Source organism: Elephantulus edwardii, unplaced genomic scaffold, assembly GCF_000299155.1.
Source record: "Elephantulus edwardii isolate Elephantulus edwardi_28Jun2011 unplaced genomic scaffold, EleEdw1.0 scaffold00031, whole genome shotgun sequence".
NCBI classification, from domain to species: domain Eukaryota; kingdom Metazoa; phylum Chordata; class Mammalia; order Macroscelidea; family Macroscelididae; genus Elephantulus; species Elephantulus edwardii.
The window spans coordinates 17,703,937-17,728,078 of NW_006399781.1; the positions used below are offsets into that span (position 1 = coordinate 17,703,937).

At 39.7% G+C, this 24,142-nt stretch overlaps 1 protein-coding gene and 1 pseudogene across 1 annotated transcript in view; both read left to right on the plus strand.

The window, feature by feature from the left end:
• The window catches only part of LOC102850668 (general transcription factor IIE subunit 2-like), a 128,647-nt gene extending 106,047 nt beyond the window's left edge, over positions 1-22,600 (plus strand). The window contains exons 6-7 of the mRNA XM_006884128.1: positions 21,094-21,209; positions 22,484-22,600. Of these exons, the coding sequence (XP_006884190.1) occupies positions 21,094-21,209; positions 22,484-22,600 (233 nt within the window). The remainder of the gene's footprint in view (positions 1-21,093; positions 21,210-22,483) is intronic.
• On the plus strand, positions 11,088-11,879 carry LOC102850255 (annotated as a pseudogene).
• Positions 22,601-24,142: the final 1,542 nt, after the last annotated feature.

The following is a 24,142-nucleotide window of genomic DNA, read 5'->3' on the forward strand; positions in this document are numbered from 1 at the left end:
TAGAGCACGGTTTAGGGCTGTTGTACATAGGGTCGCTATGAGTCGCAAACGCCTCGACGGCACATAACAACAACCACCTTTGACATGAACTTTTTTGCTGCATATTTGTTTTATTAAATCTGCTCTGCAGATGGCAGCATAATATAGTTTATCTGTTCTGTGAACTGATGTTTAAATTAAGGCCAGTGGCTAATAGGAAAGGTTCTACAGTAGCTCCCTAAGATTGTATGCCACTGGAGAAATTGAGAAGTGTGGTTTTTTATCTAAAAAATTTAGGGGTGGGTTTTGCTTGCAAGAATATACTGACATTCTCATAATTCTGACAGTAAATCAGTATCATTTTCGGTTCCTGTGTCCTCTTTCTGTGGATACCATTGTTTTAACTTTGCTTAATTTTTCCTGTTTATTTATTTTAAACTTACACTTTTGTTCCTTGATATTACCATATTTTATTTGCCATTTTATATGGCCTTTGTTGGCTTAAATTATTTCCCTTCTCTGTATTACTTGGCTAGTAGGGATAGAATGAGAATTTTACCTTTTTTTTCTTACTGAATTATAAACAGTCATACATGTGGTTTATGAATAAAATCTTACACATAGTTGTACAAATGGTTTGATGTTTATTTTTCTAGTTTACTTCTCTGCCTTACAGATACTCTAATTTTTTGTGACCACTGAAATAGTCAATACAGGTAGAACTAATAGATATAAAAATATTCAACCATTCTGCAACAAATATCCTTTCACGTGCATCTTAGATATGTTCGTAAGTAGCTTTCTGTTAATGAAATACCCATGTATTTCTTTACTAGAAATTTTAAATTAAGAAGATATAAAGGAGATACATACGTAAAATAAAATTTGTTTTTCAGTATCTTTTTACAGACTTGTTCCTTTCTTTTTTTTTCCTTTTACATTCTTTTGAGAATGTAACATCCATGAATATTGGAAAGCATTCACTTATGAGAGTATCTGTTTTGTTGCCTTTGCCCCCTTCACCACTAAGAATATATTCCTTGGTTTTCTATTCTAAGTCATTTAGATAATTTCTGTTTTAAGCTTTCAAATTGATTAGTAAATTTTTTTAGAGTTTGAATTAGAGGGTTTTTTTCTTTATTGCTATAATTTGTATTTGGACTTTCCCATTTTTTTTTTTTCTTTCTTACAACAAATTTAGTGATGGCGTATTTTGTTTTAATATAAATTATCTTAGATCATTATGTAAGAATTTTTTGGTTATTGCTTCTGAGGAAAAGCTGAGCAGATGTTACATTTTTATTTATTTTACCTAGTACTTGCTGTAGTTATTATTTTCATGTTTCATGCTGAGTTAAAAAATGTTTGTCATAGTTTATTTATTTATTTAATAAGGATTGTGTTTATTTATTATGGAGCTCTGGTGGCCTACTTGTAAGAAGCTGTGCTGCAATCGTGAAGGTACACGGCTCGAGGCCACCAGCTGCTCTATGGAAGACGGATGAGGAATCTCCTCCTGGGTGATTACCAGCCCCTGAAAGCCTTTGGAGGGTCAGCTCTGGGTCACTTCTGACGTGACGGTACACAACATTAACTTGGTGAATACTTACTTAGGGATTGTATTCATACTTGTAATAAAGTTAACTCCTTGGTCATATTTGACTTTATATTTGAAAATTCAGCATTATTTCATGTTACCGCTATAAACTTTGGCCTTTCCCTCTCTTCCATTTGTCATACATTTTTGCCTGTTTTTTTCCAACTCTATTTTTGTTTAAGACATTTCCTATGTAGTTGGCAGAGAGCTCTGGTGGTGTAGTGCTTAGGGAATTGTCCTGCAAACCCAAAAGTGGCCCTACTCTGGTAGTTTTAATCCAACAGTGGTGGGTCCTTGGGGGAAAGATGGGCAGTCTCTTCTATAATTTACAGCCTTCAAAAACTTGCTGGAGTGTCGTAAGTCGGTTTAGACTAAATGGCCAATAAGTTTGAGGGATTTGTTGTTGTTTTTAAAATCTCTAATGTTATGCCTTTGAGCTGTGGTGCTGGAGAAGAGTATTGAATGGACTTCTTGGAGAACAAACAAGTTCGTCCTGGAAAGGGTGAAACCAGGCTGCTCCTTGGAGGCAAGGATTCTGAAGCTTCATCTGACATCCTTTGGATATGTTGCAAGGCGGAATCAGTCCTTGCAGAGGGACGTCATACTTGGAAGGGTGGAGGGACAGCGCAGGAGGGGAAGACCCTCTATGAGGTGGGTTGATTCAGTGACAAGGGTAATGGAGGTCAGTGTGTCATAGACATTAAGATTGGCAAAGGATAGAGCAGGGTTTAGGGCTCTTAGGGCTCTTGTACATAGGGTCGATGAGTTGCAGACGACTCAACGGCACATAACAACAGTATTATGGTATAAAGGTTTGGTTTTTTTTTTAAATAAACTATTTTTTTTTATTTTAATTGTCATTTTAACAAAAGTTTACAGAAAAGTTAGTTTTTCATTCATTCATTGGTGCACATTTTACTCCCTTTCCCTCCTTCCCCCTCCCCAAGCTGACTTTTTCTTTTCATTAGTTTATTTATAAAATTCTAATACAAATTTGAACAAATTCTCACTCACCCCCACCCATCAAATTGTACAGCCCAATGATTAATCCCCTCTTCCCCCTGCACATCCCCATCCCTGTGCTTCCAGCCTCTCCCACCCCTCCTGAATCCTTATAACTCGTTCTACAATAACAGTCTTATACAATCTTTATCCTTGTGGGACTGAGTGAGTTCACTCAGCATAATGCTCTCCAGTCCCTCCCAAGTTAGGTTCAATTAGCTCTTAGAAACATTAAAACCATTCATTTTTGTATGGAGAATAGGATAAACTGAAGAGAGCAATTTGAAGGCAAATTCACGGTACCTTAGTTGAGAAACTAAGAGGAATAAATAGTCAATGAGAATAAAGGGGACAAATCAGAAAAATGTTTTGTTGCTTGTTTGTTGTTCTGTGCTGTCAAGTCGTTTGTGACTCATAGCGACCCTATGTACAGCAGCCCTAAACCGTGCTCTATCCTGTGCCAGTCTCATTGCCTCTGACACACCCATCCTGAGTACCCCAGTCACTGAATCAGTCCACCTCATAGAGGGTCTTCCCCTCCTGCGCTGTCCCTCTACTCTACCCAGCATTGATGTCCCTCTCTAAAGACCTGTCTCTCCTTACAACATGTCCAAAGTATGTCAGAAGAAGCCCCAGAATCCTTGCCTCCAAGGGGCAGCCTGGTTTAACCCTCTCTAGGATGAATCTGTTTGTTTTCTTGGCAGTCCATGGTACATTCAATACTCTTCTCCAGCACCCCAGCTCAAAGGTGTCAATTCTCCTTCTATCAACTCTCTGACGCATAACAAGTGATTGCAAAAACCATGGCCTGTATCAGGGGGACCTTAGTCTCCAGAGAGACACTGTTGCTCTTGAGTATTTTGGAGAGGTCCCTAACCGCAGACTTTCCATCACAATACGTTTTTTGATTTCCTGGCTACTGGTGCCAAGAGTGTTGACCGTGGAGCCGAGCAAGCTGAAGCTGTGAACAATCTCAATCTCTTCGCCATCCATCCTGATGCTACCGATTGGTCCAGTGGTGAGAATTTTTGTCTTCTTGACATTGAGCCTCAGTCCATATTGAAGGCTGCGGTCCTTGACCCTCTGCAGTAAGTGCATGAGGTCCTCCTCAGTTTCAGCGCGCAGGGTTGTGTCATCTGCAAAACGCAAATTGTTGATAGATCGCCCACCAATCCTAACGCCACGCCTCTCCTCATAGAGCCCCGACTCTCGGATAATCTGCTCTGCATACAGGTTGAAAAGGTATGGAGACAGGACACATCCCTGGTGTACACCCTTCCCAATTTTGAACCATGCCGTGTTGCCCTGCTCTGTTCTGAAGACTGCCTCTTGGTCCAAGTAGAGGTTTCGCATTAGCACGATTAAATGTTCTGGAATATTTGCAAATACTCTGAGCATTGAGTGATTTTCCTCACATGAATGATTGTCAATTTTTCTTCATCTTTGTGTAAATAAGTTAATTAGTTTATATGTGGAAAAATGTAGCAAAATATATATGGAAATTGTTCATAGTATTTAACAGAAATTGTCTCTGGTAATGAGATTATGTAGGCCCATACCTTTTTATAGGGAGCTCAGTGGCCTTGTGGAAGTATAAAGTTTTTATGCTTTAAAATTTGAGTTTTGTAGATGGTGTTATGATTGCATTTAATTAAAAATTGTTTTTGCATTTAACTTTTTGAGTGCATTCTGAGTGCCATTTTTATGCTCTTTAACGTATACTGTGTTTTCTTATAACTTACATGGAAGTTAGAGCTTCCCTAAAAATACAGTCTTAAAAGCTCCATGGAGACATGATGACTTGGAACTGATGTGACGGCTGCCTCTGTCTCAGTGTGTATATGTATGTGTATGTTTTTGAGAGTGTGTGTGTGTGTGTGTGTGTGTGTGTGTAAAGCAATTCTGTTTTAAAGTTGTTTTTTGGAACTTACGAATATCAGTTTGTTAAACTTTTTGCTCTTCTTTCCTCCTGTTAACACTTTCTGGAATTTTTATCACAATCTTTTATTACATGAATGTATTTATTGAAAAATATTTATTAATTCCTATAATGCATCCTAGTTATTTTGCTAAAATATCAATGATACAGAGATAACAAGACTAATCTGGGCTTTCCTGGAACTGATATTTTAAAGATAATACAAATAGTTATTACAGATTATGTCAAGTACTGGAAAGATGCCTAGTATGCTGATAAGAGGAGGGATGGAGCTAGATAAGTCTCAGTGAAAAAAGATGAACTGTTTAAATGGGATATATGATTAAGTATTATTGTCATGACAGAGGTCCCTAATGAAGGCTGCACAGTGGAGTGGATTTGGGGGGAGGGATTGTATAGCAGTGAAAGAATTTTTCTTTTACTTTTCAAAGAGAAGAGCGAATTGGTGTTGAGGTGAGGTTTTCCAAATCCTGAAGAATGAAATAGTGGATCCGATTTAGAATGGAGATAGAGGAAAGCATGTGGGAGGTGCAAGGTGGGAGGTAGGGATTGGCTTCAGGCAGAGGGAATAGCAATAGCAAAGATCATGAAAAAGACTCTTGATTCTTTTTCCCCACTGCCAAACCTGTTGGCGTTGAGTCTATTTTGACTCTTAGTTACTCTGAGAACAGTAAAACTACATGATAAGATTTCCAGGACTGGTCTTCAGAGAAGACGACTATCATATCTTTCTCCTTCAGGGGGTTTAGTGAGTAACAGCTCATAGCTGAGCACTTAGTCACTATCTCACCAGGGTGCCTGTATTTTTCCCATGGACCTATATTTTAAAATATTTCCATCAGATTGTGTATACATTTTGTGTTACCTTTGCTTTTGTAAAACAAATTTATCAATAATACAATTTTTTTTATATACATAATTTCTTTAAAAGGCAATATAATATATCTATGGGGGAGAAAGAAATTGATTTATTTAAGTATCAATATTTCTAAAAGCTGAGACTGTTGTACTTGAGTAAAAATCAAATGGAAGTTTACATTTACATGTTGAATCTCCATAAATATGAGAGGGAACTACAAATGGCTTGATGTGTCAGCAACTTAATATACCACAAGTAGGATTTCCTTAAGTGATGAAGAATTCTTGGTAATGTTCTGAAAAATACAAAATACGGCTTTCCTGTGTTCACAAAAGAAAATTGTTCTTTAAATATGCTTTGTATTGTGTAGTACTAAAAAATTAATATGTGTATTAAAACAATACAAAAAGTACTTTGTTTTTATAAACTTATTTTAATAATAAATCAGAGTATATTCTTAGATGCCTGGGAATATACTGTGCTCTTTATTAGCCTCCACCATTTTGACATTTTGATGGGTAATTGAAGGTGTTAATGGAGTTTTCTTGTGGGTTGTAAGATGTTTAGTAGCAGATACGAGTAATCAGCAATGGCCCTGGAAGGTCCTAGGAAGCAAAGCCGCCTGCTTGTGAACTGCAAAAATGGTTCTGTTTATAATTATAAATATTGAAATACGTTGTTTAAAGTTTCGTTTAGTTGATTCTTTGACTCAGTGGTATTATAGATATGAAGATAGTGGTGGAGTATAAACGTAAATAAGGCCTCTGTCCTTGAGTTTACAGGATGGAAGGAGAATGGTGGAGGTTACAGAGATTTCAGCCTCCTGTATATTGTAATTATATTCTTGTTGCCTTTGAGTCTCAATCTTTGTGGGAAGGAGACTGTCCAACTTTCTCAAGGCAAGCAGCACATGGATCCAGACCACTGACCTTTTTGTTAGCAGTTTGAAATAGAACACATTATGGCACCAGAGCACCTTTGTGTTTGTATGTTGATGTAGTTGCTGTCAAGTCAAGTATGACTCATAGCGACCCTGTGAACAACAGATCTGAATCTTGTCCTGTTCTGTGCCATCCTTATAATCTCTGACACACCTGAGCCCATTGCTGTGCCGGTCCATCTTCTTGGAGTTCTTCCTCTCTTTCCTTTCCAACCATAGTACCCTTTTCCCAGGGAATAGACTCTCCAAGCAAGAGGTCCATAGAGAGATAAAGATGTTAATGAGATGTCCAGTGAGAGATGAAGCTTTGCCATCGTTGCATCTAAGGAGCACTCTGGCTGCAGTTTTTCTAATTCATACCTCTTTTTTCTTTTGGCAGTCATTGGGATATTCAGTACTCTTCTCCAACACCACAACTCAAAGGCATCATTTCTTCTAGCATTGTTATTCATTGCCCATCTCTCATATGTATGTAACAAGTAATTGAAAAGACCATGGCTTGAATCATATGCACCTTAGTCTTCAAACTGGTATCATTGCTCTTCAGTATTTTGGAGAGGTCCCTGACAGCAGCCTTGCCCAAAGCAATACATTTTCTGCTGCTGGTAATAAGAATGCTGATTGTGGAGGCCAAGTAAGATGAAATCATTAATAGTGCTGTGCAAATACAAGAGGAGTTTTCGTGACCTAGTGGGTAAAGAATGGTGCTGTCAATCCAAAGGCCGGCAGTTCAAACCCACTGTCTGCTCTGAGAGAAAGATGGACAGTTTCCCCCATGATATTTACAGCATCTCAAAACCCACTAACGGGTCAGCTATGAGTTTAGACTCAATAGCACATAACAGTATGCACACACACAGGGAACAGCTACCCCATAGGTAGGAACCCCACAGACAAGAAACTGCATTATTTTAGTTGTGAGTGTCAGTATAACACAATTTACTAATTTAAGCAAAAAGAAAAAGGCCAATTTTTTATTAATAAGAATGTGTTTTACTAAAGAAGACCCATCGAAAACTAATACATAAGGTAACTTTTGTTATCTTGTTGATACTTTGGCCCTCAGATGCATCATGTCTTGAGTACATTGAAGTTATTGTACACTAGGTGGCAGTCTTAGCCACAGGAAATCTGTGAAGAAGTTTTCAGTCACACTGGAGTTACCCTTTGTTCTACATGTAATAAAAGCAGATGTTCTGAAATGAGGCACATCAGATATAAGAATAGTGTTTATTATCTGTTAATGCTTTTAATCCAATAGAGACAAATACAAAGTAGTTCAGCCTAGAAAATTCAAGTTAGGAATTTTTTTTAAGGAATTGCTTTCTTTCATTGAATCCTCCTCATCTAAAGACAGTATAATTGAAGTAGTTTAAAGAACAGTACAAAGAGTCAAAAAGGAGTAGATTTAAAAATTAGCTCTTCTCCTTACCAGCTTAAGCAGTATACTTAGCTCTCTGGGATTTCCTCACCTGGAAAAAGGAGAAAATGGTATTTGAAACTCATGGTGTTTAGGATTAAATGAATTAATATTTAAAAAGAAGTTAGAGCTTAGAATAGAATTTGGCATATAGTAAGAATATAGTAATTTTGTTAGTTATTGATAATACTGAGAATTTAAAATATCTAAAATACAGTTGTTTTAATATTACTTGTCTATCTAATAACTCATTGGATCTGTACTTTTTGCATTTTAGTAAGTACAAATAGCAAAGAAATAGCCAATTAAAGAGTCTGAACCTACATTTGCAATTTTTTTTTCACTTGTCTAATGTTCTTTGGCGTTTGCTTTAGATACCTAGTGTATTTCAGGGAAGCTCAGATGGCATAAACGTTGCAAGCTGCACTGTTAAAGACTAAGATCTCTGATGATTCATCTCCACCAGTGACTTTGAGGGAGAAAGATGGGCAGTCACCTCCCATTTTATTCATAACCTCAGAAGATCGATGGAACAACACTATGAATAAGAACCAATTTGACAACGATGAGTTTGAGTTTTGAGTTTGAAAGCTATTTTAATAGTGCCCCAAGTGAATGGCTTTAATAGTTTAGAGAAATCACAAGTCCAGATTAAAGATATCAGCCATAAGGTTTCTCTCTCTCTGTTGGCTTTGGTTCAGTATTCTTGTTTCAGCATCTGTAGCACCATGTCCTCTGGAGATTTTCATGTATCTTGACAATTTTCATCTGGATCTAAAGGTTCTAAGCACAGTGATGCTCAGGTCCAGAGGACATGTTATTGCAGAGTTTTCTGCTTTCACGTCTTTTTCTTTCTTGTGAGATAAAAAGTAATGCAGGTCACTTCCCAGGGATACACCTGTTACATATGACCAGGGCTGTCACCTGAGTTAAAGGTGTTGTGTCTCCTAAAATGGATTGACCAGTCACATTATGGATATCATTACATTATTACATAACCACCAAACCATTAAGAATTGTTGCCCAGCCCAGCTGACACAGATTTTTTCAGGGGACACACAATTCAATCTTTTTTCCTCCATAAATCTAATAATAATCTTAACTTTTTATTCCCTTTACTGATAGCTTATCCTTTTGTCTAAAAGCTAATTCAATTATAATTTAGCCTTAGAATTCAGGATTCTTCCCAATAGTTATTACTTTTAAATTCTTACCTTGGCCAGTGATGCTATTTTAGTTAGTAGGAGTTGCAGTGCAGTTTGAATCAACTGGCTACTGCACAGAAGATGGGCAGTCTCTTCACATGAGATTTATAGCCTGTGGAAACCTATTGGAGGATCTGCTATGAGTCATTTTCGACTCAGAGGCACTGTTATTAACACTTAAAACAACATATTCCATAGGAAGTTGCACTGCTAACCTAAGTATGTCTCCTTTTTGGCCATTTGAACCTGCCAATGGATCTACCACAGGAGAAAAATGTGCAGTTTAACCACCAAGCAGTTTACAGCCTCAGAAAGACCCATTGGAGGATCAGCTCTGAGTCAGTTTTGACTCAGAGGCAGTTAGTGAGCAGGTAAATAATATCTTCATTGTATAGTTAATTCATTATTTTACCCTCCAGAGAAGAGAATTTTTTATGTTGTTTTGCATTATTATAAATACTCAAATAATAGAGACCTTTTGAGTACATATATATACACACACATGCACACACATAAATAAACATACCTTTGACTGATTCTCTACTTACTATAGAATTGCTGGATTAAAGTACATGCATATTTAAAGTAATTACAACGCTTTAAAATTGCCTATAGCATAGTTTGGTTCAGTTTACACTTTCATAGCAGTATATTGAGTGATTATTATTTTTTATCTTTAATAATACTGATTACTAATTGGCTTTAGAAAACAAAGTTTGTCTTCTTTTTAGTTCATGTTTATTGCAAAAGACCTCTTTAGATTGTTAAAGACCAAAGATGTCGCTCTCATATACTAAGGAGTTCTGATACGTGCCGTGATATTTTCAGTGCCATGCAATTTTAAATGCATGCAGAAGCTGAATAGTGAATAAGGAACATGGGAGAATCAACACATTTGAATTATGGTGTTGGTGTAGAAGATTGAATATACCGTGAACTGACCGTAGAACAAATAAATCTGTCTTGGAAGAAGTGTATCAAGAATATGCCTTAGAAAGTGAGGATGATAACATTTTATTTTTTTAATAAGGTGGCAAGCATATACCTCCAAAGTATGGCAAGATTGATTTTGGAGTTATTTTTAGGAAGGTCCAGTTTTTAAAGAAAGTTATCATGGTTGGTACAATAATTTTGTCTTCGAATTGGAACTGAATCATACCTGACGCTTCACTGGGTTTTCAGAGGGTGTGAATTCAAGCAGCGGAGATTGCGCATCTTTTTATGGAACAGCTAGTGGATTAAATTACATGCCTTTGGGTTGACAGCACAATTCCTTACCACTAGGCTACCAGAGCTCCCTTCATAAAATAGAGAGGGTCAGTGAAATGTGGAATACCCGCAGCTGCATGGGTTGACACGATAGCTGCAACACTGGGCTCAGATATGGTAATAATTGTAAGAATGATGCAAGTCAAGGCACGGTTTTATTTTGCATAGAATAGGATCACTTTGGGTCAACACTAACTCTCTTGACATCTAACAACAGCAATGACAAAATTATTTTTCAAAAGTAAAAGAATGAAGATTTTGTTTGTTTGCTACTTGTATTTTCTGGCTCTACGCATTAAAAAATAATTAGATTTGAGACTCTCTGAAAGTAAAATTAGATTTTTGCCTTTTAGTGTTCCTCTTAAATATTTATGCAGCTGTAATACATTTACATAGTAGATACAATATTTAAATACAGTATGAACAAGAAAGGCAAAAGTAGAAATGTTTTATTAGAAAAAAGGAAGAGATTCGAGAATTTTTATTCAGGAATTTCTCTTTGGGAATAGCTCTTGCCTTTTTTTTTTTTTTAAGGAAAAGGAAATGGTTGAGTTTTGTTTTTAATGTCTTTTTAATCCTGTTGTGATGTGAAAATTTGTGTGTGTAATGTTTTATAAGCTTGTATGGTCTTTTACATTAGTGTAAAGGTAAGTTTTCTAGGCTGTTGATAATGAGCTGTCACTGATCTATAAATGCAGTATGGTTAAGTTACTGATACTAGTTTGTTTTTTTTTTTTAACGTGACATATTTCCTCAACAGCTATGATAATTTTGACATAGCAAATTTTGGTTATAGCATACATCTTGAAACAATAATTTTGGCTGTTTTCTTGGGACGCCGGAAGACCGTGGTCCTCTTTCCGTGCCTAGCGAAGCCATGGCTTGTGGTCCCAAGAAACATCTGAAGCATGTAGCAACTCCAAAGCATTGGATGCTGGACAAACTTACTGGTGTATTTGCTCCTTGTCCATCTACTGGTCCTCACAAACTGAGAGAATGTCTGCCATTGATCATTTTCTTACGAAACAGGCTTAAGTATGCCCTGACAGGAGATGAGGTTAAAAAAATCTTCATGCAGCGGTTCATTAAGATTGATGGCAAGGTCCGAACTGATATAACCTACCCTGCTGGTTTTATGGATGTGATCAGCATTGACAAGACTGGAGAGAATTTTCGTCTGATCTATGACACCAAGGGTTGATTTGCTGTTCATCGCATTACACCTGAGGAAGCAAAGTACAAGTTATGCAAAGTAAGAAAGATCTTTGTGGGCACAAAAGGAATCCCTCATCTGGTGACCCATGATGCTCGAACCATCCGCTACCCTGATCCTCTCATCAAGGTGAATGACACCATTCAGATTGATTTGGAGACTGGAAAGATTACTGATTTCATCAAGTTTGATACTGGTAACCTGTGCGTGGTGACTGGAGGTGCTAACCTGGGAAGAATTGGTGTGATCACCAACAGAGAGAGACATCCTGGGTCTTTTGATGTGGTTCATGTGAAAGATACCAATGGCAATAGCTTTGCCACTCGGCTTTCCAACATTTTTGTTATTGGCAAAGGCAATAAGCCATGGATTTCTCTTCCACGAGGAAAGGGTATCCGTCTTACCATTGCTGAAGAAAGAGACAAGAGATTGGCTGCAAAACAGAGCAGTGGATGAAATGATCTCTAGGTGGTGTGAATAAAAAGGACAAAATTAAAGATACTACAGCATGAAAAAAAAACGAAACAAAACAATAATTTTGCTTTTCTGGCTCTGGAGATGTCTCTTTTGCTGACTTAGACCATCCATTAGTCCTACAGAAGAAAACCTCAGCAGGCTGCTTCCGTTGATGTTACAGCCAAGGAAACCCAATGGAGCATGCTTCTGCTCTAATCCACCAGCTTGCTTTGAGTCAGAATCAACTAATTGGTCTCAGGTTATAACTGTAGGGAGCAGAGCTTTTCACCTTGTCCTTAAAATTTAGCTAATATGTAGGTAGTTAGTAACTTAAAGTTTCTAATTGGAATGTATAAAGCTAGAGAAAATATCATCCCTAGCTTTACAGTAACAACAACAGATTCTAGAAATCTTCATGTTAATAACTTCATTAAGTCCACCAGAGAGCTCAGCTGACAAGACAGCCACTTAACCCAAAATCCAAGGAATACCAGAAGCCTTCAAGGGAAGCTGAATTATGAGTATTTGTTTACTAAGGCTGACAAAATAACATCATTAAGAAGTAGTTGTTGTTGTTATGTGTCACCAAGTTGACTACGACTCTGTGAATAATAGTGACCCTGTGAATAATAGCTCTGAACCTTGCCAGATCCTGAAACAGTCAAACCTGTCCCCATTGCCATAGTCACTGTGTCAGTCCATCTCATTTAGCATCTTCCTCTCCTTTGCTGACCTTCTACCCTTCCAAACATGGTGTTGTTCTCCAAGGACTAGTCCCATCTGGCATCATGTCCAAAGTTTGTGAGGTGGAGCGTCAAAATCCTTGCCTCCAACTAGCAACCTGATTTCACATTGTCTACCAGGACAGACCTATTTGTTCTCTTGGCAGTCCATGGTATTTCACCTACTCTTCTCCAGCACAAAGGCATTGATTCTTCTGGCATCCTGTTCAGCTCACAAATACATAGTAATCAATTAAAAAGACTAAGGATGGTCAGGTAACTAAGGGTCTTAGTCTCTGGACTAAGTGCAGAGGTGACATTGGTGCAGAGGTCCTTGACAGCAGACTAAAGCAGCTCGTCTTTTGTTATTTCTGAAGCCGAGAGTGTTGTTGATTCTGAATCTAAGCAAGGTAAAATTGTTAAAAACTTCAGTCTTTTCTCCATCTATCTTGATGCTGCCAGTTGGCTTGGTAGGGAGAATCTTTGTTTTCTTGATATTACCATGCAGTTTTTTTTTAAATTATTCATTTCAATGAACATTTACAGAGATTTTGGATTTCCATTCATTCATTGTTGCACTTTTCTTCCCACCCCCACCCCCAGTTCGCTCTTCTCCTTGAAAAGCAAAAGAAAAAACTCCTTCATTGGTATACAATCCCCCTGCACACACACACCCCCCTCCGCCCCAGTATACTCCACTCTGCAACCCTCATTCTAAACTCTTACGATAATAATAATAATAATGCCTTAAAATATATTACTTTTAAACTGTTCTCTCCCTCATCGGCTTCAATGCAGTAAACATAATTTACCCAGTTTTTCTCAGTCTTACCTCCACCTTGATGTCAGCCTCATTCTACAACAGTGGCACCATACAGTATTTGTCCTTTTGTGACTGAGATATTTCACTCAGCATAATGTCTCCAGGGTCACCTATTCTGAATAATATTTCATTAGTTCCTTGTTTTTCAATGCAGCATAGTATTCCATTGTATTTATATACCACAGCTTCTCTATCAGTTCGTTTGTTGATGGGCACTTAGGTTGTTTCCAACTCTTTACAGTTGTGAACAAAGCTGCAATAAACATGGATGTGCATCAGCATTTCTTAAGCTGAAGGAACTAAAGAACAAATTCAGACCTTGAGTTGTAATACTTAAAGATGTTATGGGCACAATATGGAATGATCGGGAAACATCAAAAGAAAATGGAAGGGAAACAAGCAGATGCAGCCCTGGATGTGCTCACCAGGTTGTGCCAAGAAATCTGGAGGACAACCACCTGGCCAACTGACTGGAAGAGATTAATATTTATTCCTGCAAAAGGAAAGTTACAGCATGGGGGAGGCCATTTCTGACTTCTACCTACTTCATAAAGGGGGACTTTCCCCAACAATAATATCTATATTACCATACACTTCACTGCATGATCAGATACGCCACCCTACATGCTCCTGCACGTGTTTCTATGAACCACTGGCTTCAGTGTCCATTGCAGATTTACTCACAGACTTTTACTTACAGTTTTGGGGTTTATTGGGGAGATAGATATTAGTAGGAGAGACAAAAAAATTCATACAATCTAAGCCCAACTTTAGTCCAACAGTCCCCAGCCAGATTAAGTAAAACAAAATTCCTCAATTAGTGAAGTCCAGGTTCAGTTACAAATGCAGAAGCCTCTGGTTTCCTCACTTACCCAGCAAACTTTATCTCAGAGCAGTTACAAGTCAGCTTTTCCTTTCATCATCTACCAAGCAAAACCTTTTAACTGTGGTGTTTATCTCTAGGGTTCCTTCTGGTTACACATCTTGCCGCAGTATCTTCACAATCTCTCCACCATCTTCACTGCCCATTTTTTACAGTGAGGAAAGCACTCTCTTATATTAGTCCCACAGCTGTTGATGATTTACAAGATCATGTGTCTGCAGTTAAGTTAGCTAGAGACCGTGTACCTAACAGAATCTAGCACAATGGCTAGAATAGCCAATTTTCAGGGGTTCTAACATCCCAATTCCTATTCCCCCAAAAAAGGTAATACAACAGAGTGTGGAAATTCTTGAACACTATCACTAATAAGAATTCCATTAAAATCGTTAACAAACTGCAAAGGGCCTACTGCAGAGTAACGAGAATATAGAACCTCTGGGGAAATGGTTGCACACAAGCAGTCTGTGCTTACAGTTTTAATGTGAGATTTAAGCTGAAGTGAGAAACCTGAGGGGAGAAATGGGAACTTCTTTAGGAAATGCATGAAGCTTTTGAGATACTTTCTTCTTTCTGGCTTGGGAAACCAAAGAACCTTAAACCACTGTGTTGTTAATATGCCATTGATTCATAGCCACCCTGTGTACGTAGCTCTGAAGCTGCCCTGTTTATCCTGTGCCTGTCTTGCTGACTCTGACACACCTACAGCCATTACCCCAAGTACTGTGTCAATCCATCTCATTCTGGGTCTTCCTTTTCTGTGCTGTCCTTCCACTCTTCCAAGAATGATGTTCTTCTCCAATGACTGGTGCCTTCTTGCCATGTGGGTAAAGTTTGTGAGATGAACTTAAAAATCCTTGCCTCCAAAGAGAAACTTCTAGGAAGAGCTCCTACCACTCTAGGAAGGAAATAAATCATCTACTCCTGGGTAAAGGTGGGAGTATATGCAGGGTCCAAACCTCGAGCAGGTAGAAGAGCAGCTACACTGAGAAGGCCATACCCCAGAGCCAAGGTACACAGTGCCTATGACTAAGGTTTACTTGAAGCAGCATCAAAGAAGTCCCCACCCTTTCCCCAGGCCAGCTTAACCATGTCATATAACCAGTAAGTGTGGGTGCAGCTTAATGGGATGGTCTAAAACTAAAGGCTAGAAGACAATGTCAAAAATTCTGTCAAATCAGTATCTACCCTAAACACAAGGTGTGATTAGAGGAATTGAAATTTGTGGTTGACATGGATAACAGCAGCAGCAAATTCAAAACTCTGCTTATGTCCTGACAGTAGATTAACTCATCCTCTTCACACTGCAGGCCCAGCAGAAAAAAAAGCATGTCTATTTCCAGGTACAGTAAATTATTAACACTAGTTCCTACTGAATTAAATAGGATATCCTGCTTTCAAAAAAAAATTATGAGGCCATAAAAAGAAACAAGAGCAAAACAACACATTGTTGAGACAAAGGAATAAATAATACCAGTACAGTAGGACACAGATAATGAAACTGTCAGACAGAGAGTTTCAAATAACTGAGTAATATTAGTTACTTTTAGTAGAAAATGTAGACAGAAAACCTATGATTTGGTGGGATATTTCAGAGAGGAGGACATTATATAAGAAAATCAGAGAAAAATCCTAGATACAAAAAGCACAGTTGTTATGTGCCATTGAATCGCTTGCAACTCAAAGCTACCCTATGTACAAGAGCCCTAAATGCCGTTCTATCCTGTGCCAGTCTCGCTGTCTCAAACACACTCATTCCCACCACTCCACTCACAGTATCGATCCATCTCATTGAAAGTCTTCCTCTCTTGCACTATCCCTCCACTCTCCCAAACATGATGTCCCTCTCCAAGGACTAGTCCCTTCTTGCAACATGCCCAAAGTATGTCAGACGAAGCTTCAGAATCCTTGACTCCAAGGAGCACAGTTGTTGTTGTTAAGTGCTGTCTAGTCGCAGACAACTCATAGCGACCCTATGAAGGAGAGTCCTCGACGCTTGGGTGCCTTTCATCCTCTTTCCAGGTTCATAGGGTTTCCGGAGGCAAGCTATTACGGAAGTGGATGCCACTCCTCCTTCCACGCTTGTTCAATCGGGGAGCTCCACCCCACTCTCTGTCCACATTGGCCATTAACGCATTTGACACATCAGTGTCACAGTGTTCAGTCTCACAGCAACCACAAGTGACTGCGGTATGGCAACTTGTACACCAGGGCTATATGACCTAGAGGAATGTGTGAACAAAAACAATGAAAGACTGCCACAGACCCCCATTCATCTGGCTGGTCTGCTCTGCCAACCCCCTTGTGGGCCCCAAAGAATCACCACACGTGCTCGGAGTCCTCAAACCTGCTGCTCCTCCAGAAGTCAGAGACTGGTTTGATTCAGTTGGCATTAAATATCTGAAGACCCTAGGCGGGTTTGACCTTTCAGTGTCTTAGCAGCCCGGCATGCCCAATTGCTGGGAAACTCCCTTCCCCAGACCCCCATTCATCTGGGTAGTCTGCTCTGCCAACCCCCTCGTGGGCCCCAAAGAACCAGCACACGTGCTCGGAGTCCACAAACCTACCGTGCCTCCAGAAGGAGCACAGTAGCAGAGGTAAATAAATATACTTATTATAAACTAGACAGAGCTACGAAAAGAATCTGTGAACTTGATGAATTGGCCTGAGATGCATAACAGCCCACACACAACCTGACTTGAGATCCGTAAGATTTTCACTGGCTGAATTTTGAAAGTAGGTTGACAGTCCTTTCTTCCTGGTCTGTCTTGATCTGGAGCCTCTACTGGAACGTCTTCATCATCATAGCACTATGCAAGCTTCCAGTGGCCAATGATTGGTAACCTCACTTTTCTAATCAAACACAGATCTCCACTGAAACCCACCATTGCCCCTGAACTTGAGGATGTTGTTATGTAACATCAGTTCGGGACCAGCTTATATCTGACCCTCTAGTGGGTTTTCAGGAGGACATTGCCCATCTTTTTCCCTTGAAGCAGCTGTTGAATTTGAACCGTCTGTGCATCTCTTTACCACTAGACCACCAGAACTCCAGACTGGAAGATAAACTAGTGCATACAGGACAGAGCAGAGTTTAGGGCTGTTGTACATAGGGTCGCTATGAGTCGCAGGTGACTCGACGGCACATAACAACAACAAACTACCAAGAGAAAAAAAAGAAATGGGGAAAATATAGATTACCTATAAACTATGGGGGTGATATCAAATTACCTGTATACCTAGATAGTATGTAAGTCTCAGGAGATATGAGAAAAGGAGACAAATGTTTGAAGCAACAGCAGCTAGAGATTTTCAGAATTGTTTATAAATTGATTTATAACCAAACTACCAAGAAGCTTAGAGAACATGATATAGAATAACCTTTTTTTAAAAACCCCAAAACTCCCATAAGCCAAATAAAAACCATCAGAAAAACATCTCAAAGTCCTGAAAACTGAAAGTGAAGAGAAAAGCAAGAAGATTCTCTACATCCAGAGGTACAAAGAATCACAGCAGACTTCTTGGACTGTGTATATCAGAACAATGGGGTGACATCTTGAAGGGCCAAAAAAGAAAAACTTTTTAATCCAAAATTCTATACCTGGAAAGAGTAGTCTTTCAAAAATGAGGGAGAGAAATACTTTCAGAGAAACAAAAATAAGAGAAATACTCTCAAAATTTAATACCCTTTGACCTGTAATACCAAAAGTATTAAAGTTTTTAGACAGAAGGATGTGACACTAAACTGTAACTTGAAGATATATATATACACACACACACACACACACACACACATATGTGAGTCACAGGCAACTTGATGGCACATAACAAATTGAGGTGTTTGTTTGACTTGCTCTGTGTTTATGACTTTAAATTTTTCTGAAAGATAAGTGATTAAATTAGGGCAAAATTTATTTTTGTGTTTATAATCTACATAAAAGTATATGACAATAGTTTGACAGAGTATAGCTGTGAAGTGATAAAATTGGCTTAATTAGCCAAAGATATAAATCCTAGGAGATCCACAGTTAAGAGTGGGTTTGTGCCCCCTTAGAAGATGTTTCTGGATTGTTTGTGTCCCTTAGAAAGATATATTTCTGGGCACACAGCTTTGACGGCTGAGACCATAGGAACTTGTACTGTTAGGCCAATCACTGTGCACCTCTCTGGCGGTTTAGATCTACCAAGTAGCTCGGGAGGAAGTTGTGCTATCTTCTGTGCCATTTACAGCATCAGAAGACCTCCTGCAGGGTCAGCTATGAGTCTTTTCTGACTTGACGGCAGTGAGGGAGTGAGAAAGGGATGTTGAAACTTGAACTCATACCTGTAAACATGATCAAGCTTGGAAATAAGTTAATAAAAGTATGATGAGGAAGAAGATAGACAGTCTCAAAATATTTCCTTCCGAGATACTTGCTAATTAATTGGGAAAAATACCAAGTGTGCAGTGGAGAAACCTGACAGACATCGCCTTCATGTACAGTCAGAGCCCCATTGACTAGTAATAAGATATCTCGGTGTCCTGTGTCCTTGAATTATGACTGAGAAACACAACATAGCCTTTCTTTTGTGATACTCTGCCAAAAAGTACCAACTTCCATCTGGTCATTAAGAAAAATCAGACAAACTAAACTGTAGGACATCAAAATGACCATCAATATTTGGAAGCAGGAATGGCATCCACTTCCTAAACAACATGCCTCTGGAAAATATGAACTTTGATAAATGACAATAGTTATAGAAAGCCTTCAGGCCTTTTGTTCATAAGGTTCCTATGAGTCTGTTCTCAACTTGAAGGCAATCAACAACAACAGCAATTCTTTAAAATAGTCCTGGTCGTGGGAACGAGACAGATGGAGGCATTCTTACAGGTTAGAGACCAAGGAGACATGAAGACTAAAGGCACAAAAAGGACATTGGTGGGACAATGGTAAAATTTACATAAAGCTGTCTCATTCATTGTCATCACGTCAGAACCCAGTCCTCTGACACCTCCATTGGGTTTCCAGCGCTGTAAATCACGTAGGAAAAGATTGCCCATCTTTCTCCTGAAGAGTCACTGTTGGGTTCGAATTTCCAGAGATGCACTGTCTTTGGGCTAAAATCTGCTAAGAACTCTGCCACCAGAGTTCTCTCTTTAAAATGATTTTTTCAATACAAGTTTTAAAAATTTAAAAAGAAAATACTCTGACTGTTGGATTCAAGCATTACTTTGGAGCTGTCTGTCAGGTGCATGGAACCATGCCCTAGACAGTGGATAGGAAACTGGTAGAGGTCCAGGATTTGCTGATCTCAAGGAGCAGGTAGCCATCCTAGATAATAGCAGAATCACGGAAACTTGTCACCCAAGTTGAATAGTTTTTTTTCCACTGCCTACAGATGAATGGTCAGAGACAGTGAGCCCTTGGTATCTATGAATATTTAAGAATTTTTAAGAGATATTTTGGATTAAAGTAACATTGTACCCATGTAATTTTGTAGTGGACTATGTCATTTTTTGCAGTTAGTTGCCATCTGTTATCATCTGAGTCCTAACTGGAGCATCATTTTTTTTCATGTAATAGGTAGTAAGATAAGGAAGAAAGAAAGGAGGAGAAGAAGAAGAAGAAATAGTGGGAAAGATCTGGCTTGGCAAAGGGTGGGGCCTACTTTATTTATAGTTTGTGGACTTGAATGTGCTGACAGCGTAGGTAAAACTTCATGGCCCTGGAATGAAGGCGGTGGGGCGGTACCAGTCACTGCCTTGATAAAGCATTCTGGAGAGCCAAGGAGACTCATGGGATAGGAAGGCACTTTCTGGGTGGGTGATGGCCGTGGGAGCAGGGGGCCCAGCTTATCTACCTCCATGGAACATCCCCCATCCCCCCCCCCCTTTTCACACCAGGGTTATAATTTTGACATTATTGGGTGTTGTTTGTTTTTGTTTTTGTTTTTCATATGTGTGTTTTAAAGTGTTGATAGAATAGTTGTTTTTAGGTGCGCTTGAGTCCATTTCTGACTCACAGCCACCTCACATGTGACAGAATAGCACCGCCTGCCTCATAGAGTTCTCTTGGCTTTACTAGAAAAGAGCCCCAAGTCATTGTATCCTGGGACAGCCGGGGCCTTCCAACCACCACCAACAGTTCCATTATCAACCATATGTTTACCCATTATACCACCAGGACTCCTTCAGTAGCACAGTGTGCGAAGCAAGTGACTTCATTTTGGACACGTACCGTTGTGATCTCTTGGTTGTATAAATAGTATGTGGCACAAGCCCTCATGCCTCTGAGGAGGGAGAAATGGAGTACAGACCTTTCTCCTTTCCATCACCATCTATCCCTTCCTTCTTTTTAAGACTATTAATTTCCCATTCCTCCATTTTAGGTTATGTGACTTTAAAGGTCTCTTGAAAAGAAACTGTGTACCACCTTACTCTTGACATAGGAGAAAAAGTAGAATAACTGAAATGAGGAGAGATGATCAGGGATTTGCCCAAAATGGAGCAAACTGATTATTAATTGATTGCTGGAATAAACTGTGTCGTTGCTTTTCTTCCCCAGGAAGGCAGAGGCTGGGGCCACACTGGCCTTCATTGAGTGCATTGAAGCAGCACTCTGGGTGTGGCCACTTTGTGTTCCCAGGCCCTTCTGCTACTCAAGAATCTAACAGTTGAATGTTCTTGTTTTGTTTCCTTTATTTTTATAATGATGAAATCTAGGATGCATTTATTAAGAACCAAATGTGATCTCCCTTTGTTGCTGTAGCTTATAAAATGTATTGTCCTTTACTCTCTTGTGGGCACAGAGTTCCAGAAACTTTGGAGGAGTGTCACTGTGGATTCAATGGATGAAGAGAAAATTGAAGAATATCTGAAGCGACAGGGTATTTCTTCCATGCAGGAATCAGGACCAAAGAAAGTGGTATGTAATCTCAGGGAGGGGGGCGATGTTAATCTTCTTTGAGCTGTTAATCTGCTTCCTCTTCTGCTCCCTGAAGGGCAGGATCTGGTCTGTTCCCCCTCCTAGCTTTCCTCCGTGTCCTGCTCTGGTTATGCTGTCTGGTCCTGGGGCCCTAAGGGTCTCATTTGTCCTTGGTGTTCCTCCCTGGCGGGCATGGGCATATATACCCCCACCCCACCCCATTCAGGCCTTTACCCAGCAGCTCCAGCAGCGTGTTTGGTGTCCCCACTTGGTGCCCACTTGCACCTCTAATCCTTACCCTGTACTTCTCCTGGTTTCTAGAAGGAACCTGTGTAGCCTTCATCTTGCTCCTCTTCCCCTCACTCAGTGAGGTTCATTGACTGTGTTTTCTGCATTTGAGGCCTGACTCTGTCATCGCCCCTATCATGGTGAATTGCTGGTTTTCAGGTCTCCTAGGAACCAGATACTTACTTCAGTGTTTATTGCCCCTAAACTAGTAGGAATCAGTAACCAAATGAAGACTTGAGAACTCCCTTTTTTAAGTTGGCTGATCAGCTGTGTACAGACCAAGAGCAAAGCTGGGGTGAGAGGCACTTCCCAGCACCCTGCACCCCAGCTGTGTTCTTGCCCCATCCCTTTGTGCACCATCATGCTTTTAACCTGCTGATATGGTGGCTCCCGGCTTCTCTCTATGAGTGGGTGCTTGTGTTTTACTCAGTGGATTTGGGAGCCTTGACTTTCCTTGCCAGTGATCTACCCACGAGGTAGTGCAGTGCAGTGTTGACGATTTCCTAATTTTGCTTGGTTTATTTGTTGATTTAAAAAAATCAGTTTATACTAAGATTTCATGTAACTAGGAAAGCAGTCAAGAATAATGTAACTAACCTGCATTTATTCATTCACTTTCCAGTTTTGCCATCTTTACTTTGGACATTTTTTGTTGTTGTTAATCAGTAATGGTTGATGGATGTTTTTAAGCTTGCTGACAAAAGGAGACAACAAAGAGCTTTATTGCCTTTCTCAGTTTAGTGCCTAGTAAATCTCATAAGATTCAGGGCACCCGTCCGTTCTGGTGGACTTGTCCATTGCCTCTGATGTAGGGCACGTGTCAGGGAATGGGCTGCTCTGTGAGGCTTCCTGCAAAACACAGGACAACACCACCAAAAGCCCTTAATCGCTTTGCTGCTGGTTTCTGGGCATTTGTAGTAAATTCAGAACATGCTGTCCCTCCTGGGTACCTATTGTTGCTAACACTTTTAACTTGTCTTTTTCAGGCCCCTATTCAGAGAAGGAAAAAGCCTGCTTCACAGAAAAAGCGACGATTTAAGACTCATAATGAACACTTGGCTGGCGTGCTGAAGGATTACTCTGACATCACTCCCAGCAAGTAGTCAGCTGAGGCTCCCAGAGCTGAAAGTTACAACTTCAGAATCAAGGTCTTTTTTATGGAAGCTTGAAGTCTGAAGTCTGACTCTTTTCCTACCTTACTTCTTGAGACTGAGAAGAGCATTTCAGGTTCCAGAGCAAGTGCTAGCTACCAAACTCAAAGCTTATTCAATCAAATAAGCTAAGGAGAATTGTGACTCTGTGTGACATTCACTGTTAACATTCTGGCACTTAGCATGGCATGCGAGTGTCTTTGATATTTAACTCCACTTACGAATGGTTCCTGGTTCCATTTTCCTCTTTTATTACTTTAGAGCAAGTTTGCAGATAACCCTGAATGTCGTATGTGCTTATTCCGAAAGAACATATTTATAATAAAATCACTGTAGAAGGATTTTCAAATGGTTAATGAGCTTGTCTTTTAATTTTTGAGAAAAGGTAGGAACCCCATCCTGGCCTCCCGTCGAGTGCGTATTTGTTTGTTCTCTGACCATATACTGCAGTGATGCTGCTGAGCATGTGGATTTTATGACTGGAACATATGTTTCACCTCTTAACAGCAAGTTAAAGCCATAAAGCTCCTCTAACTGTCATTTTAAGGGCCTCCGTAGTCCGTACCATGTTACACTGTTAACCAAAAGGCTGCGTGTCTGGGCAGTGGGAATCCATCAGCGTCTCCAAGGAGAAACTGCTTTCCTTCACTTAAGATTTACAACCTTGCAAACTCACTGGAAGTTGCTGTGAGTTGGATTTAACTTGATGACATTGAGCAAGTAAAATTTTTTTTTAAGAAAAGTCAGTATTATGTAGCCTGTGGATTTAGTAAGGTCTCAGCACCCTGAGCATAGGTGGAGAGAGTCTTTCAGGAGTCTTGCTTGGCATGTGCTTCAGCATGGCCCAGCCCTCCGATGGCCTGTACTCGGTGGAGACTCCCCATCTCTCTCCCTGGCTGAGCTTGAGTGCCATTATCAAACATGTGTGGCCTTCAAGAGTGATAATGACTGATGGTATCAATATGGTGACTCCAGCCTTCTGTAGCAAATTATCCATTTTCCTTTTTTTTATTTTTATGAGTAACCTCTTCAGGGAACTCTGTGGCCTAGTGGCAAGAAACTGCACTATAAGGCACACGGTTCGAATCCACCAGCTGCTGTGGTGGGAAGACTAGGCCTTCTCCTCCTGTGCGATGTGATTTACTGCCTCTGAAAATCCACTAGAGGGTCAGCTATGAGTCGGTTTGACTGCGACGACACACAGCCCAACCACATTGGTGGTCCTCTGGGGGTAAGGTGAGCAGTCTCCTCCTGTAGTGTACAGTCTTCCAGAAACCAGTCACAGACTAAGGTGCACCTGACTCAAGCCATGGTCTCTCCGGACAGTAAATCAGGATGACAGAAGAATGGATGCCTTTGAGTTGTGATGTTGGGGAAGAGTACTGAATATGCCAAGGACTGCCAAAAGAACAAACAAATATGTCTTGGAGAAGGTGCACGGTGGGTGCTTCCTAGAGGCCAGGATGGTGACATGTATCTCACATATTTTGGGCA